The 14,914-nt window shown below is 46.7% G+C and overlaps 1 protein-coding gene across 5 annotated transcripts in view; it reads right to left on the reverse strand.

The window, feature by feature from the left end:
* Positions 1-1,079: 1,079 nt before the first annotated feature.
* The window catches only part of Pla2g15 (phospholipase A2 group XV), a 38,767-nt gene continuing 24,932 nt past the window's right edge, over positions 1,080-14,914 (reverse strand). For 2 of the 5 annotated variants that reach the window (XM_087900222.1, XM_087900223.1), the window contains exons 3-7: positions 13,861-14,017; positions 6,708-6,826; positions 6,376-6,474; positions 5,757-5,856; positions 1,080-2,876 (exon numbers count right to left, since the gene is read on the reverse strand). In XM_087900222.1, coding sequence (XP_087756348.1) covers positions 2,365-2,876; positions 5,757-5,856; positions 6,376-6,474; positions 6,708-6,826; positions 13,861-14,017 — 987 coding nt within the window. In that variant the 3' untranslated portion in view covers positions 1,080-2,364. Of the gene's footprint in view, positions 2,877-5,756; positions 5,982-6,375; positions 6,475-6,707; positions 6,827-13,860; positions 14,018-14,914 lie in introns of all 5 variants that reach the window. The other 3 variants (XM_048437037.3, XM_048437040.3, XM_085681645.2) reach the window with 3 other exon arrangements.

The raw sequence follows: 14,914 nt of genomic DNA on the forward strand, positions 1-14,914 counted from the left end.
CCTCCACATGCATCCCTGTAAAGCACAACACCACATCTGCTCTTCATGTATTCGCTACGCACTACGGTACAGTACGCGCCTGTACTCTGTGATGGTTTGCGAGTCTCAGGCAAAGGCCTGGAGATTGACACACAGACAGAGAGACGGGGACACGGGTCATCCTTGAATTCCCCAAGAATGCCTTTATTGTATTCCAGGGCAGCTTATATGGGGATTCTTAACGCCCCAACCAAACCACCAGAAACCACTCCTCTGCCATCAGGAACTCCTGAGGGTCTTGTGCTCAGAGCAGCTGCAAACACAGGAAAATAAATTGTTTTGCTCAGAGCAGCTGCAAGCATTGGAAAACAAGTTGTTTACAGAAAATTCAGAGTCTAGGGGTCCACAGCCCCCACACATCCCTATCTCAGACACTCCCTTAGTCCGTCCCTCTCCGTGCGCTCCCATTTCTTAGCCGGCATCTCTACTGCCCACCCCTGTCTTAACCTAGTCTCTCCTTCCTACTGGGATCTTTGAGAACAGGAAAACTCACAGGAGTACATGGACTTCCATGGCTTCCTCCTGGGTTTTCAAGGCTGGCAAGTTTCCCACCATCTGAAGCGAAGTTCTAAGGGGTCTTATGGGGAAGCTGAGCTGGCCAGAACCTGATCTCTTACTATGACTTCCTGTCTAGACTCAGAAGGCTGGGAGAGAAAATGCTGAATCTAAAAAAGGTGACTTCCTAAAATGAACTTTAGGTTCAAACAACAGAGACCAGAAGCTGAGGGAGGACAGGCTAGGGAGCCAACCAGGCTCATTTGCAGGACCATCCTTATCCCCACCCTCAGCTTTGGGGCATCATCTGGGGACTGCTGATCAGGCAGAAGGGTGAGGACATGAGCCCAACTCCAAGAGATACAGTTCTGGGTCTTTTTCTTGGTCCCAGTGGAGAAATGGATCCCAGAGAAGAGGACAGAAGGGTAAAGGGGAGAATGCTGAGACCTAGCAAAGCTGCAGCCCAACTGGCCACCTCTCCAGCGCCTTCCTACCTTCCTGCTCCACCCCTCCCGCCTCTCATGCACAGCGCAGAACAAGGCACCTTACAGTATCCAGAATACTTTTATTGCCAAAATCGAGGTACAGCTTGCTCAGGGCCCCAGACAGAGGGGCCCACCACTCAGGTGAGAAATAGATGACAGGAATGTGCTTAAGAAGGGGAATCCAGTGCCAGAATCGTCATGGGAAGGCAGTGTATGCAGTCCAGTCTGAAAGTGATTTGGGGACCCCAACCTAAAAGCTGACCCAAGTCTCAACCCCTAGTCAGGTCCACTGTCCCTTGGACAGACCCAGGTTCACCATCCCTGCTGTCACACAGAGACCATGCAGCATCCCTGGGACAAACAAAAAACCCCTAGCTGGGACACTGCGCTCCTAGGTCTCGGGGACCCTTTCAATTCTCTGGACTAATTCCTGCAAACCAAGACTTGTTCAGTTGCTTGGTGGGAGCAAGCGCTGGGCAGGAACCTCTCGACCCTTGTGCCAACCCAAGTGGGTTGTGAGACCCTACAGCAGGGTGCAATAGGGTGGAGTCCTCAAGGCGTGGCTCAGGGAAACTAAGCGACCACAGCTGTCCCCTTGAGTTCCTTCTCTAGACCCTTCTCTCCTTAAACTACAGTCCCAGAACCTAGAGAGCCAGCTTCAGTACCGGGACCCACATCACAGCCATGGAGAGCAGGAATCCTAGGACATGTCCCCCAGAATGGAGGGGTCCTCTGCTGCCCAATCCAGAACTAGGACTAGGATGCTGCAAGAGGTGAGAGGTAGGAGTGGAGTCTGAACACCCCAGGACCTGGGGGAACCATGGAGAATACAACAAACCGCCCTGCCTGCAGGGGTGCTGGGCTGCCGCCGGGACGCCACACTCAGGATGTCCACCAGGGAACTCACAGGGAAGCTAACAGCCCTAGCCAGTGTGTGGGAAGGTCACCTGACAGTCACTGTGGAACCTTCCAGGGCAGGGCCTCAGCTCACAGGAAGGATGGGGCCCAGTGGGCGAGAGGAGAAAGGCCAGAGAACTAGGCGGACTGCATGGCCCGAGGTGGGAACTGGGGCAAGGAGCCAAACAAGCCAGCCTACAGAGCCAGTCTGAGGTCGCAATTCCATCAATAGCAGCACTCTTTCCATCAAACGTCCTCTGAATCCACACTTAACTCTTCCTTCATAACTGCCATTATACATAGGAAGGATGAGAAACGGCATTCCCCCAAGGCAGATGCCTCACAGCCTAAGACCTAGAAACTTGAACAATGGTCACAAACTTTACCAAGCTTGTAGGTCAGAGCCAAGAGAAGCTCCATGGTCCAGCCATTCAGCCTGGCACGAGAATCAAAGCTTGAAAAGCACCCGTTTCAGATAAGCCAAGGTAGTGGCATTGGCTAACATCTCGATGTGTTCACTTCCTGGCAGCTCCTGCAATGATACTTTGTGCTCTTGGCGCTTCTGCCAGGCCTGGCACTGCAGGACATTCTCCAAGTTGACGGTGCCATCACCATCACCAAAGCAGATCTTTGGGTCACGGTCAGGAAAGCTTTCATAGTAGAAGGAGTCTGGGGTGGGGACACCAGTCCCATAGAGGCAGTGCAGCTCCACACCTGGTGGCGTCATGGTCTCAACCAGCCCTTCTGTGTCCTGCCGCATCAACCAGCCGTCTTCAAATCCGATGTCCTGGAAGAACTGGCGATAGTCACGGAGTGTGTAGTTACTTGTGGGTGTGTGCACAAATACCTTTTCATGTGACCATGTATGGTTGTATGGCAGTAGCCAGCTCGTGGAGACAGCGGATCGCTGCTGCTCCCGGATCTTCAGTGGCCCAATAACAGGGATGCGATTGTTGTCTCCTGGAAGGAAAGCAAACTATCTGAACAGCAAGCTCGCCAAGCCAGCCAATGGCCAGCACTCAGAACCTTAGGCCGTTAGCCATCATCCTGCTCTCCATTCCGCACCACTGGCTTCTATTTCTTTTTCTTTTCCTTTCTTCCTATTTTTTTTCTGTATGTGGAAAGTATACATCCATATCTACTGTTCCTTATGTATTTCTTCACCAGAGATTCAGCCGGCACTTTGCCTCCCCCCTCAAGTTATTTATGTTTGTTCATCTATAAAGTGAACCCTGTCACGTACGTGAGTTAATTTATTTACTTTCCGATCTTAGAAGTCAGATTTTTGCTTGCTATAGCGAATCTTAGCTGGACCCTGAGAGATTTAATGGAACTTAACCCCAAAATAAACCTCAATACCTGTGGGCACTAATCTTGTCTAAGGTGAAGCAGCCAAGTCAATAGGCCGGTTAGGTGTTTTTGTTTGTTTTATCACACTGAACTGTATACCTGCCTTTCCTTTCCTGGGTCCAGATCAGCATTCAGTCAGCCTGGTTTCATCCCATCCACCTCCAATACACTCTTCCAAGAGGCCAGACTTGCTAGAAGCAAGGCAGTTGGGTGGGAAGCTGCTGCTGGAGTCAGCCACAGCTGGAGTCAGCTAACAGCTGGGGTCAGCTAACAGCTGGGGTCAGCTCTTCCCATTAGCCAATGAGACTTTCAGGGCCTTAGGCAGCTTAGAAAGGGGTTACTCACTTGTTCAAGAACTACCATCACCTATGATCCAGCACTATCTGAAGGCAAGCCCTTTTTGGCCGACCCCAGGATCTCAGCTTTGCCTGCTACCTCTGGAATCTAGAAAAGGGAAACCCCAAGAGTTCATGGATCTCTCTCTCTCTCCCACCCCTGGATTTCTAGGGCTGACAGCAGTTTCCTAATCTGAGGTAAAGATTTACTGGGTTTTACAGGAAAGCTTTGAGAAGGCCAATGCCTGAATTCTTACCATGTCTGCCTGTCAAATTCTGAAGGCACCCACATGTCTCCCTGTAGGCCCAGGAATGGCAGAGCATATGACTCTGATGACTCCTCACTGTATCTAAACATCTGAGCCATGAGCTCATTGTCAACTCACCCCAGGATCACTACTGGAAGAAATTCTGAACCTGATCCGATCATAACGTTCAGATGAGCAAACAAATCAGGCAGTACTAGTGACGGCAGGAATAAAGTCTAGAGATTCCTGAGATGGCCTGGTTCACAGTCCCCAAGTGAGGGGGCCCCAAGGCTACCACTCAGTCACGGCGGAAGTGGAGTGGCTCCTTCCTGCATCAGGAAGCCCTGCCCCATGGCTGCCAGGCAAGCAGACCCAGCCAGACCCACACCTGCTTCCTCCCTGCAGCGCCTGCCCACAGAGGCAGGTGAAACTCATAAACAGGAAGTGGTAGTCAGCCTTCCTCCTGTGAGAAAAGTGGGGCTGGGGTAAGAAAGGCTTGAGAAGGGACCCCCCAAAGAACTGTGGGTCAAACCAAGTTCTGCCAGCCAGGTGCACAGCACTGTGCGTGTGTTTGTGTGTGCATACACATAAGCAAATACTGTGTGATCCACAGGTATGCCACTTTCTGTACAACAGCACAGCAGAGCACAGGCCACAGGCTATCAGCTAGAAAGGGGAAACCAGGCGTACTGTTAGATTTCCTTGTTATTGCTCTGTGGGAGGGGGTTCAAGACAGGGTTTCTATGTGGCCCCGGCTGTTTTGGAACTCGCTCTATAGACCAAACTGGCCTAGAACTCCCTGCCTGCCTCTGCCTCCCAAGTGCTGGGATTAGAGGCATGTGCCACCCCACCCCACAACTGCTTTTTTCTTTTAAAAGATTTATTTATTTATTTATTTATTTATTATGTATACAACATTCCTCCCATGTGTGCCTGCAGGCCAGAAGAGGGCACCAGATCTCATTATAGATGTGGTTGCTGGGAATTGAACTCAGGACCTCTGGAAGAGCAGCAAGTGCTCTCAATCGCTGAGCCATCTCTCCAGCCCCTGCTTTCTTTTAAGGTGTGTGTGTCCATGAGTTAGTGTTACAGCATGCATGTGGAGGTCAGAGGACAGCTCGTGGGAGTTAGTTTTCTCCTTCTATCATGTGGGTTCTGGGGACTGAATTCAGGCCCTCAGATTTGGCAACAAGTGCCTTAACCTACTGAGCCACCTCACCAGCCACAGCATTAGATTTCCTTTGGAGAAAACAAGATACTTGTTTTGGTGCTGGAGAAATGGCTCAGCAGTTAAGAGGTCCTGAGTTCAATTCCCAGCAACCACATGGTGCCTCACAACCATCTGTAATAAGATCTGGTGCCCTCTTATGGCCTGCAGGTGTACATATAGGCACAATACTGTATACATAATAAATATTTTTAAAAAAAAAGCCGGGCGATGGTGGCGCACACCTTTAATCCCAGCACTCGGGAGGCAGAGGCAGGCAGATCTCTGTGAGTTTGAGGCCAGCCTGGTCTACAAGAGCTAGTTCCAGAGAAACTACAGAGAAACCTTGTCTCAAAAAACCAAAAAAGAAAAAAGAGAGAGAGAGATACTTGTTTTTCTTTCTACTTGACTATTGTGTGTTTATGACATGCATGTCATTTGTGGAGTTGGCTCTCTTCTTATACCTTTATACCCGTCCTGCAGATCAAACGCAGGTCGTTGGGCTTGCACAGCAAGCTCCTTTCACCACTGAGCCATCTCACTGGGCCTCCAAAAATGAAATAGAAGGCCACTCAGGAGAAAGAAGGATGTTTTAGTCCAGGGAGGAGACATGAAGGATGTTGGCATAGTATGCAACCACAGAAAAAAAGAAGAGGCATTTCTGGGAACAGCCATGCATGAGTGGACAGGGAGGTCTTACCTGAAGCCAGGACGCGCAGGGTCTTGGCCACGCCCCCCCAGGGCGCACCCAGTGAAATGAAGGCATGAATATACTTGTCCTTCCAGGCCTGTGGTTGCCGCTGCAGAAAGTAGAGCGTGTACATGTTGCCCATGCTGTGGGCGACCAGCACCACGGGGCCCCCATACATCTGGTACATCTCCTCGATCATCTCTCGGAGGGCCAAGAAGTAGGGCCCGTTTTCATCTGCAGGCCAGAGCCAAGCAGGGGTCAGGCTGGAAGTGTCCTGGGACCTGGACCGCTGGCCAATCCACAGGCCAGACCCAGGACTAGGGGGTGCAGAGAATGTTGGAGCCTAAGTAGAAGCAGACTAATTCTCCTAAAGGTTCATGAAGAGAGGACCAAGAGGCTCATTTTTCCCCTTGGTCTTATCCTCTACCCTTACCAAGCCTCAGAGGGTCCTGGGATGTGTGACAGGGAAGGACAAGGCAAGACTGGTCAGAGCTGGTGGCTGCCACTGCTGCACTGGGTAACAGACCCCCAGATATAGGTCTCCCAATTAGTGGCCCAGACTATCTTATCCCTGCCTCCTAAGCCCTCAGGGACAGAACAGGGGTGGGAATGGAGGGTGATTTCTTACTTGGAGCTCGGCGCCAATCATAGGGAGCCCCTCGGAGATCTCCGCCCCGTGTATAGCCCCAGCCCACAAAGCTCTCCACCATAGTGTAGAAATAGGAACCTACAGACAGAAATGCATAGAATTACATAAAGTATAACCCGTGTTCACTGCCCACACCACACCCACAGGCACAGTGACATCTGTCTCCCCGAAGCGTCCACTAATCAAAGTCAGCTCCCAGGCTACCCGGCTACCCCTTCAAAGCAATGTAGCACTTTCCACATGCTAGAAGCCCAGCAAAGCCCAGAGCCCCCAGCTACATGCCCTGGAGACCCCAAGCAAGAGCTACATACCCACATTCCTTTTGCTGGGGTCCAAGAACTCCAAAGAGAATGTTTCCCCGAAGCCAGGGACACGCACATCCACACCATCAGGAAACTGGGTGGCCCGAGATGTTCTGTTATAAACAAGCCTGCCAGGAGAAGATATCAGTAACTCAAAGGTACCACCATGTCTCAAATACTGTCTGTCCTGTGACCTCAGCCATACTCCAGCATCACTCCCTGGTTTGGTTGGAGATAGAAAAGAGATTAAAAAAAAAAAAAAGTAACAGAACAGGTTTATAAAACACAGATTTAGCAGAACTATGGTGGCACACACCTCTAATCCCAGCACTCAGGAGGCAGAGGCAGGCAGATCTCTGAGTTTGCGGCCAGCCTGGTCTACAAAAGTGAGTTCCAGGACAACCAGGACTGTTACACAGAGAAACCTTGTCTCAAAAACAAAACCAAAAAAAAAAAAAAATTAAAAAAGAAAAAAATTTTAAATATTTTGAAAAAAAAAAAAAAGCAATCACAGAAAGCTGACAGGATCCCAGTACTGATCCAAATGATAGGGTGCGAGGCCACTCTCTCCAGCAGAAAACCTGCAAAGTGCAGGAAATTGTTGTGGAAAGCCAACGCAGCTGTGTGTAAGACGAGACTCTAAACAGGTCAGAGGAGCAACCAAGACAAAAAAGCTCTTTGCAGCATTAACCTGTGCCTCTGCTGGCAGTGCCTGAGGCCACGCGTCGCCAGGACAGAAATAGAAATGTAGATCAACAGCCCAGGAATAGCTGCAATCACACACGGAAAAGAAAGTCAACAAAGAGGGCAGCATGAACAGCAGGGAAGGACTGGGTGCCCTGGCTAGCAGGGCAAAGCTTTTAATCGGTGCAATGCTAATCAGCGCAAACAAATAGCGGGCACCAGCTATGTTCTTTGATCTGGCTGGACTAGTAAGGGCACTTGCTGCCGGCCAGGCGGGAGGTGGTGGTACACTCTCTTGAACCCCTCTCGGAGGGCAGAGGCCGGCAGGTCTCTGAGTTCAAGGCCAGCCTGGTCTACAGCTACAGGACAGCCAAGCGTGTCAAGAGACCTTGTCTGGGTCGGGGTTGGGGGGAGCAATTGTTGCTCCTGCAGAGGATCTGGGTTTAATTCCCAGCACACAAGCACCTGTAACTCCCAGTTCTAGGGGATCTGATATCCTCTGACTTTCACAGCGCTCAGCACACACCACACTTACATATATGCAAGCAAAAACATAAAATAAAATAAAAATAAATCTAGAGACTTCTGTCTGGGAAGGACCTTAGAATAATACAGGTCTGAGTCTGAGTCATCTCTGTGATTTATCAGCTGAATGAAATGCCCGGAGTAAAGTTTATAAATTCTTTGAGCTTCCAGATTTTCCTTACCTATAAAGTACATTTGTTTTGTTTTGCTTTATTGCGGTTCTGGGAATCAAATTCAAAGCCTTTTGTATGATACACTGAGTTACACCCCCATCTCCTGTAAAACAGGTTTAAAGACAATACCAGTTCCAAGGAGAGCCTCAAGACTAAACTAAACTAAATTCATCACTTAGTGGTTTTACTATGGCACAGACCTCAAGAGTATTCTACTACAAAACTAGACAGTGCGAGCCATCCATTCAAGTGAGCTCTTGCCAGTCAAGAGACATAAACATATGAGAAGACAAGACTGGTAAAACACACCTGTGATCCCAGCATTCAGGAGGCAGAGCCAGGATCGTCAGTGACCACCTGGATTACACTGGGAATCCCAGCCTGACCTACACAGTGGACCCTGTCTCACAACCCTTGTTTTTGTTTGTTTTGTTTTTTGTTTTTCAAGACAGAGTTTCTCAGTAGCTTTGGAGCCTGTCCTGGAACTAGCTCTTGTAGACCAGGCTGGTCTCGAACTCACAGAGATCCACCTGCCTTTGCCTCCCGAGTGCTGGGATTAATCCTTTAAAGATGTGCACCACCACTGTCCAGCTCACAATCCTTTTTTTAATTTAATTGTCTGAGTACGACTTTTTGTCTACATGAACATATGTGCACCACATGTATGCCTGGTGCCTGCAGAGGTCAAATGAGAGCATCAGATCCCTTGGAACTAAAGTTATGATGGTTGTGAGCCACCGTGAGTTCTGGGACTCAAACTTGGGTTCTCTGCAAGAAGAGGGAATGATCTAATCTACTGGGCCAAGTTTTAGTTTTTGTTTTTCGAGACAGGGTTTCATTGTTTAGCTCTGGCTGTCCTGAAACTCACTTTGTAGACCAGGCTGGCCTCAATCTCACAGAGATCCGCTTGCCTCTGCCTCCTGAGTGCTGGTATTAAAGGTGTGTGCCACTACTGCCTGGTTTACTGGGCCATCTTACCAACCCCTTTTGTGTTGGTCTTTGTTGTTGTTAAGACACGACCTTACTATGTAGCCCTAGCTGACCTGGAACTCCCTATGTACACCAGGCTGGCCTTGAACTCAGAGCTCTACCTGCTTTTACCTCCTGAGTATTGGGATTAAAGGTTTGTACCACTACCACAGGCTCAAGACCTTTTTTTTTTTCCTTTAAATTAAGGGAAAGAGAAGGAGAGAGTATTTCTGGTATAATACATAGTAAATAGAGTAAACTTTGTGCTTTGTTTTAGCTTTGAGACAGGGTCTTGCTAGCCCAGGCTAGACTCTACCTTCCTCAGCCTCAAATCCACCTTCCTTAACCTGAATGAGTTATAAGAAACCTCAGGTGGGCTGGAGAGATGGCTCAGCGGTTAAGAGCATTGCCTGCTCTTCCAAAGGTCCTGAGTTCAATTCCCAGCAACCACATGGTGGCTAACAACCATCTGTAATGAGGTCTGGTGCCCTCTTCTGGCCTTCAGGCATACACGTAGAAAGAATATTGTATACATAATAAATAAATAAATAAATATTTTAAAAAAAAAGAAACCTCAGGTAATGGGGGTTTTGTAAGTAGAACATTCCAAAATAATGAAAATATGGTATATAAAAATTGTGGTGGCACATGCCTGTAATCCCAGCACTTGAGAGACAGAGGCAGGAGGATCTCTCTGAGTTCAAAGATCAAGGCCATCTTGGTCTACAAAGTAAATTCCAGGACAGCCAGGGATACACAGAGAGACCCTGTCTCAACACCCACCCCACTCCCACCAAATAAGATAAAATAAAATAAAAATAAAAACTGTAAATTCAGGTGTTGTAGCACATGCCTTTAGTTCCAGGCCAGCCAGGTCTACACAATACAATCCTATCTTTAAAAAAGAATGTATAATTTAGTAAACACATAAACCACCAACTCAGTTCCTTATTATTAGCATCAAGTATCATAATATACAAAGCATGGATGTGCACGCCTGTAAGCCCGGAACTCCATGGGCAGAGGTGGGTGGATAGACAGCCATGAGTTAGAAGACAGCCTGGTCTATACAGTGAGTTACAGCCAGACAGGGCTGCATAGTGAGACCCTAAACATATCGTGCTTCACTGGGCTGACAGCATCTAAGGAACATGTGCTATAAATGTTAGATGGCTACACTAGCAGAAGGCCATAGGAAATTTTCAGCTCCATTATCTTTTGGCGGGGAGGGGGCTAGAGATCAAACCTATCCTTTTCAAAATCTATGTTCAGTGTCTGTATGTTTATGTAAATGTGTTCAGGTGCTTATGGAATCCAGCATCAAATCCCTTGGTGCTGAAATTATAGGCAGTTGTGAGCCATCCAACATTGGTGCTCAGTAGCAACCCGGGTCTTCTGAAAGAGCCGTCACTTCAGTTCTCCACTTTCTATGCGCTAGGCAAGAGCTACATGTCCAGCCCTCACCTCACAGAAACTATTTTCCCTTTCTTTCTTTCTTTCTTTCTTTCTTTCTTTCTTTCTTTCTTTCTCTTTTTTTTTTTTTTTTTTTTTTTTGATTTTTTGAGACAGGTGTTCTCTGTAGTAGCTTTGGAGCCTGTCCTGGAACTAGTTCTTGTAGAACAGGTTGGCCTCAAACTCACAGAGATCCACCTGCCTCTGTCTCCCAAATGTTAGGATAAAGGCCTACGTCACCACCACCCGGCTTTTTTCTTTCTTTCTTTTTTTCTGTTATTTTTGTTTGTTTTTAGATAGGGTCTCACAATACAGCCCTGGAAATTGCTCTGTATACCGGGCTAGTCTTGAATTCTGTTATCTCCTGCCTACAAAACACTGGAAAGAGGTCTGTGCCACAAGGTCTAACTAATCTGCCCTTGAAATCCCAGCTATTCAAGAAGCTGGACTGAAAATTCAAGGTCAGTCAGTTAATTTATGGAGACCCATCTTAAAAAAAAAAAAAAAACAAAAAAAAAAAAAAACAAAAAAAAACTTTTTCTTTTTTCATTTTTGCTTTTTGAGACAGGGTCTTTCTGTGTAGCCCTGGCTACCTTGGAACCAGGGTGGCCTCAAACTCACAGAGATCCACCTGCCTCTCTGCCTTTTAAAGGCGTGCTCCACCACAACTGGCATTGTCAAAAAAAAAAGGTTTTTTAAAATCATAAGTATGTATTCATTTGTGTGTGAATGTATGTCACAACACACATGTAGAGTTTGTTTTTTGAAGATATAGGTCTGAGTCAAGGGCAGCCCAAGTTTGGGGCTGGAAAGCAAGTTCCAGGACAGTCAAGGCCACACAGAAAAACTTTAAAAAAAAAAAAAAAGATGGGGTCAGCAAGTGATTCAGTGGATATAGGTGCTTATTCACAAGGCTGAGGACCTGAATTCAATCCCTGGAGCCAACACAGTGGAAGGAGAAAGCTAATGCTCTCAGGTTGTCCCTTGACCTAAACCCACCCCTAAATGAATAAATGTAACTTTTCAAAAAGGCTTATTTACTTTTTTTAATAAAGATTTATTTATTAATTATGTATATAGTATTCTACCTGCATGGACGCCTGCAGGCCAGAAGAGGGCACCAGATCTCATTACAGATGGTTGTGAGCCACCATGTGGTTACTAGGAATTGAACTCAGGACCTCTGGAAGAGCAGTCAGTGCTCTTAACCTCTGAGCCATCTCTCCAGTCCCTTATTTACTTATTTACTATGTACATAGAGTCCTGTTTGCAGGCCAGAAGATGATACCAGATCTCATTACAAATGGTTGTGAGCCACCATATGGTTGCCGGGAATTGAGCTCAGGACTTATGGAAGAGCAGCCAGTGCCCTTAACTGCTGAGCCGTCTCTCCAGCCCAAATATAATTTTCTTTAAAAAGTTTTTAAAGGAGAGGACATGGGATGGAAAGACGGCTCAGCAGTTTGGCTGCTCTTCCAAAGGACCCAAGCTTGATTCCCAGCACTCGGGTGACCAGTCATAATAATCAGTAACTATAGGTCCAGGAGATCTAAGACTGGCCTCAGTAGGCACAGGAATATGCACTGAGGCAAAACATTCATACACACAAAATAAAATAATAAATAAATCTAAAGGAAGGAGAAGACCACTCTCACCACCACCACTGGCTGCTCTGGCAGAGCACCCTGGTTCAATCCCTGGCACCCATACATGGCATCTAATAATCAACGATAGCTCCAGTTCCAAGGGATTCATTATCTTCTGGCTTCCTCAAGCAATGCATGCATATCGTACACGGACATACAAGAAGGCAAAAACACCCATACACAGAAAATAAAAAGAAAGAAATCTTTAAAAATGAAAATAAAAAGGAAAGGACATGAAGGTGGAAAAGGGATGTCTTTGGGAGGAGTTGGATATGATCAAGATCCATTGTACAGTCCAGGTGTAGTGGTGCATCCCTTCAATCCCAGACTTGGGAGGCAAAAGCAGGTGAATCTCTGTGAATTCCAGACCACCCTGTTCTACATAGTGAGTCCCAGGACAGCCAGAGATACATAGTAAAGCCCTGTTTTGAAAAACCCAACAAAAGAATACATTGTATAGTAGATCCAGTCCTAGGGGCTCTGATACCCTCTTCTGGCTTCTGGTGGCACTACACACACAAGGTTTACAGACATACTGGCAGGCAAAACACCCATAGACCTAAAATAAAGAGGAAAATTTAAAGAAAGAGAAAGGAACTAGGGAGATGGCTCTCTTTAAGAAGACCCAGGTTCGATTCCCAGCACTAATGTGGTAGCTTGTAACGTCTGTAACTTCATTTCCAGTAGACGGATACCTTCCTCTGACTTCTGCAGGCATGCAGATAGTGTATATATATATATATATATATATATATATATATATATATATATATATATATACACACTATCCACACTATACACTATATATATATATACACATCCAGGCAAAACAATCATACACATCAAATAAAGTAAATAAATCAAAAAATAAATTTTGAAAAGATACATTGTAGGTGGGCAGTGGAAGTACAAGCCTTTAATCCCAGCACTCAGGAGGCATAGGTAGGCAGATCTCCTATGAGTTAGAAGCCAGCCTGGTTTGGTCTACAGAGTGAGTTCCAGAACAGCACAGCCAAGGCTGCACAGAGAAACCCTGTTTTGGGAATATATGATATATGTGTATATATATATATACACACACATACACATATATATAGTCCTTTTCATATATATAAATATAAAACTGGCAAAAATAATCACTGGGAAAACCACTTGTCATCCAACTAAAATGCTTACTTTGTAGCCCCCTTAACTTCATTGTCTGAAAACCACTGATATGCTCACACATTTGGAAATCAAACTCTCTGTCTATGTTTGGGTTCATGAGACAGTGTTCTGCTAGTTAATTCTGGCTAGTACCCATTCTGGAATTCTGTAGAGCTAGCTGGCCTCAATTATGACAACTCTCCTGCCTCAGCTTTCCTCCTGAATGCCGCGATTATAGATATACCACCATACCCACCGTCTTTCTCGTTTTCAAACATATTTGAGGAAGGAGGGGAGCCACACTGAGTCTGTGGACAGGGGCTAGCCAAAAAACCTGAGTCTAGGACTTGATGGATAAACTAGAGAAGGGAGGACCAGGAGCAGCAAAAAGAAGAAAATTATGCCTGAGACTATGGAGCTAGTTAGTGCTGGCCAGACCAGATCAAGGACTAACGAGCCCAGAAAAGAGGGGTACTTTTCCATCTATTGAGGCATGAGAAGGACGAGGACTCTGAAGACCTCTCTAGGCCCCACAGTGGCTCTCCCATGGGTGCACACCATCCCCACCTGATGTTATCAATCCAGCAGTCAATGATGACAGGCAGAAGCAGCTCAAGGTTGAGCCAGAGCGTGAAGTAGCTGTCCGTCTTCTTGGAGCACAGGTAGTGCACGACCTTTGGCTTGTCCAGCTTTGCTTCCAGCTGGTTACCCAGATCACCAGGCACTGCAGAAGAAGAAGAAACAGGCATGGGTCCAAGCCCTGCCAGGCTGGAGACCCCCCAAGAACCCTGCAGTCTGCAAAAGAGTCATCCAGAGTGGACAGACACCATGGCACTCAGTCTTTGCAGTACCACTCCGGAAGTTGAAGCACAATTCCAGGTTTGGAAAAATCAAAACCTGAGAGAGAAGCCAGGACCTTCATGTAGAAAAAGCTGCTACTAGCCAGGCATGGTGGTGAATATCTGTGATTCCAGTACTTAGGAGGCTGAGGCAGGGGGATCAAGTGAGTAAGTCTGGGCTACACAATGAGATCCGATTTCAAAGCAAACAGAAACAAAAGCCAAGTTAATGGGAAAGAAGTCTGCCACCACATAGCCTGTGGAGGCTTAAAGAGAGGCCTGATATGCTTGGGAGAAGCCCCTAGAACTCTCTCCAGTAATGTGGAATATAAATGACCTCCCTAGATCTTCACTGGAACTTCCTGGTAGACCATACAGAAAGGGGTTCAAGCCAGTCACTTCCCTAGGAGGCTGTGGTTCCCCTGTGATCTCAGCCTGGATTACCCCTTCATATAAAGATGGTTTCCACAGATTCAACATAATGCCCATCAAAATCCCAGCAAAATTCTTCAAAGACCTCGAAAGAACGATACTCAACTTCATATGGAAAAGCAAAAAAACCAGGATAACCAAAACAATCCTGTACAATAAAAGAACTTCTGGACTTCAAACTCTACTACAGAGCTACAGTACTGAAAACAGCCTGGTATTGGCCTAAGAACAGACAGGAGGATCAATGGAATTGGAAGCAAAAAATACCAAATGGAAAAAAGAAAGCATATTTAACAAGTGGTGCTGGTATAACTGGATATCAACATGTAGAAGAATGAAAATAGGTCTGG

Source organism: Myodes glareolus, chromosome 22, assembly GCF_982192425.1.
Source record: "Myodes glareolus chromosome 22, mMyoGla1.1, whole genome shotgun sequence".
NCBI lineage: Eukaryota > Metazoa > Chordata > Mammalia > Rodentia > Cricetidae > Myodes > Myodes glareolus.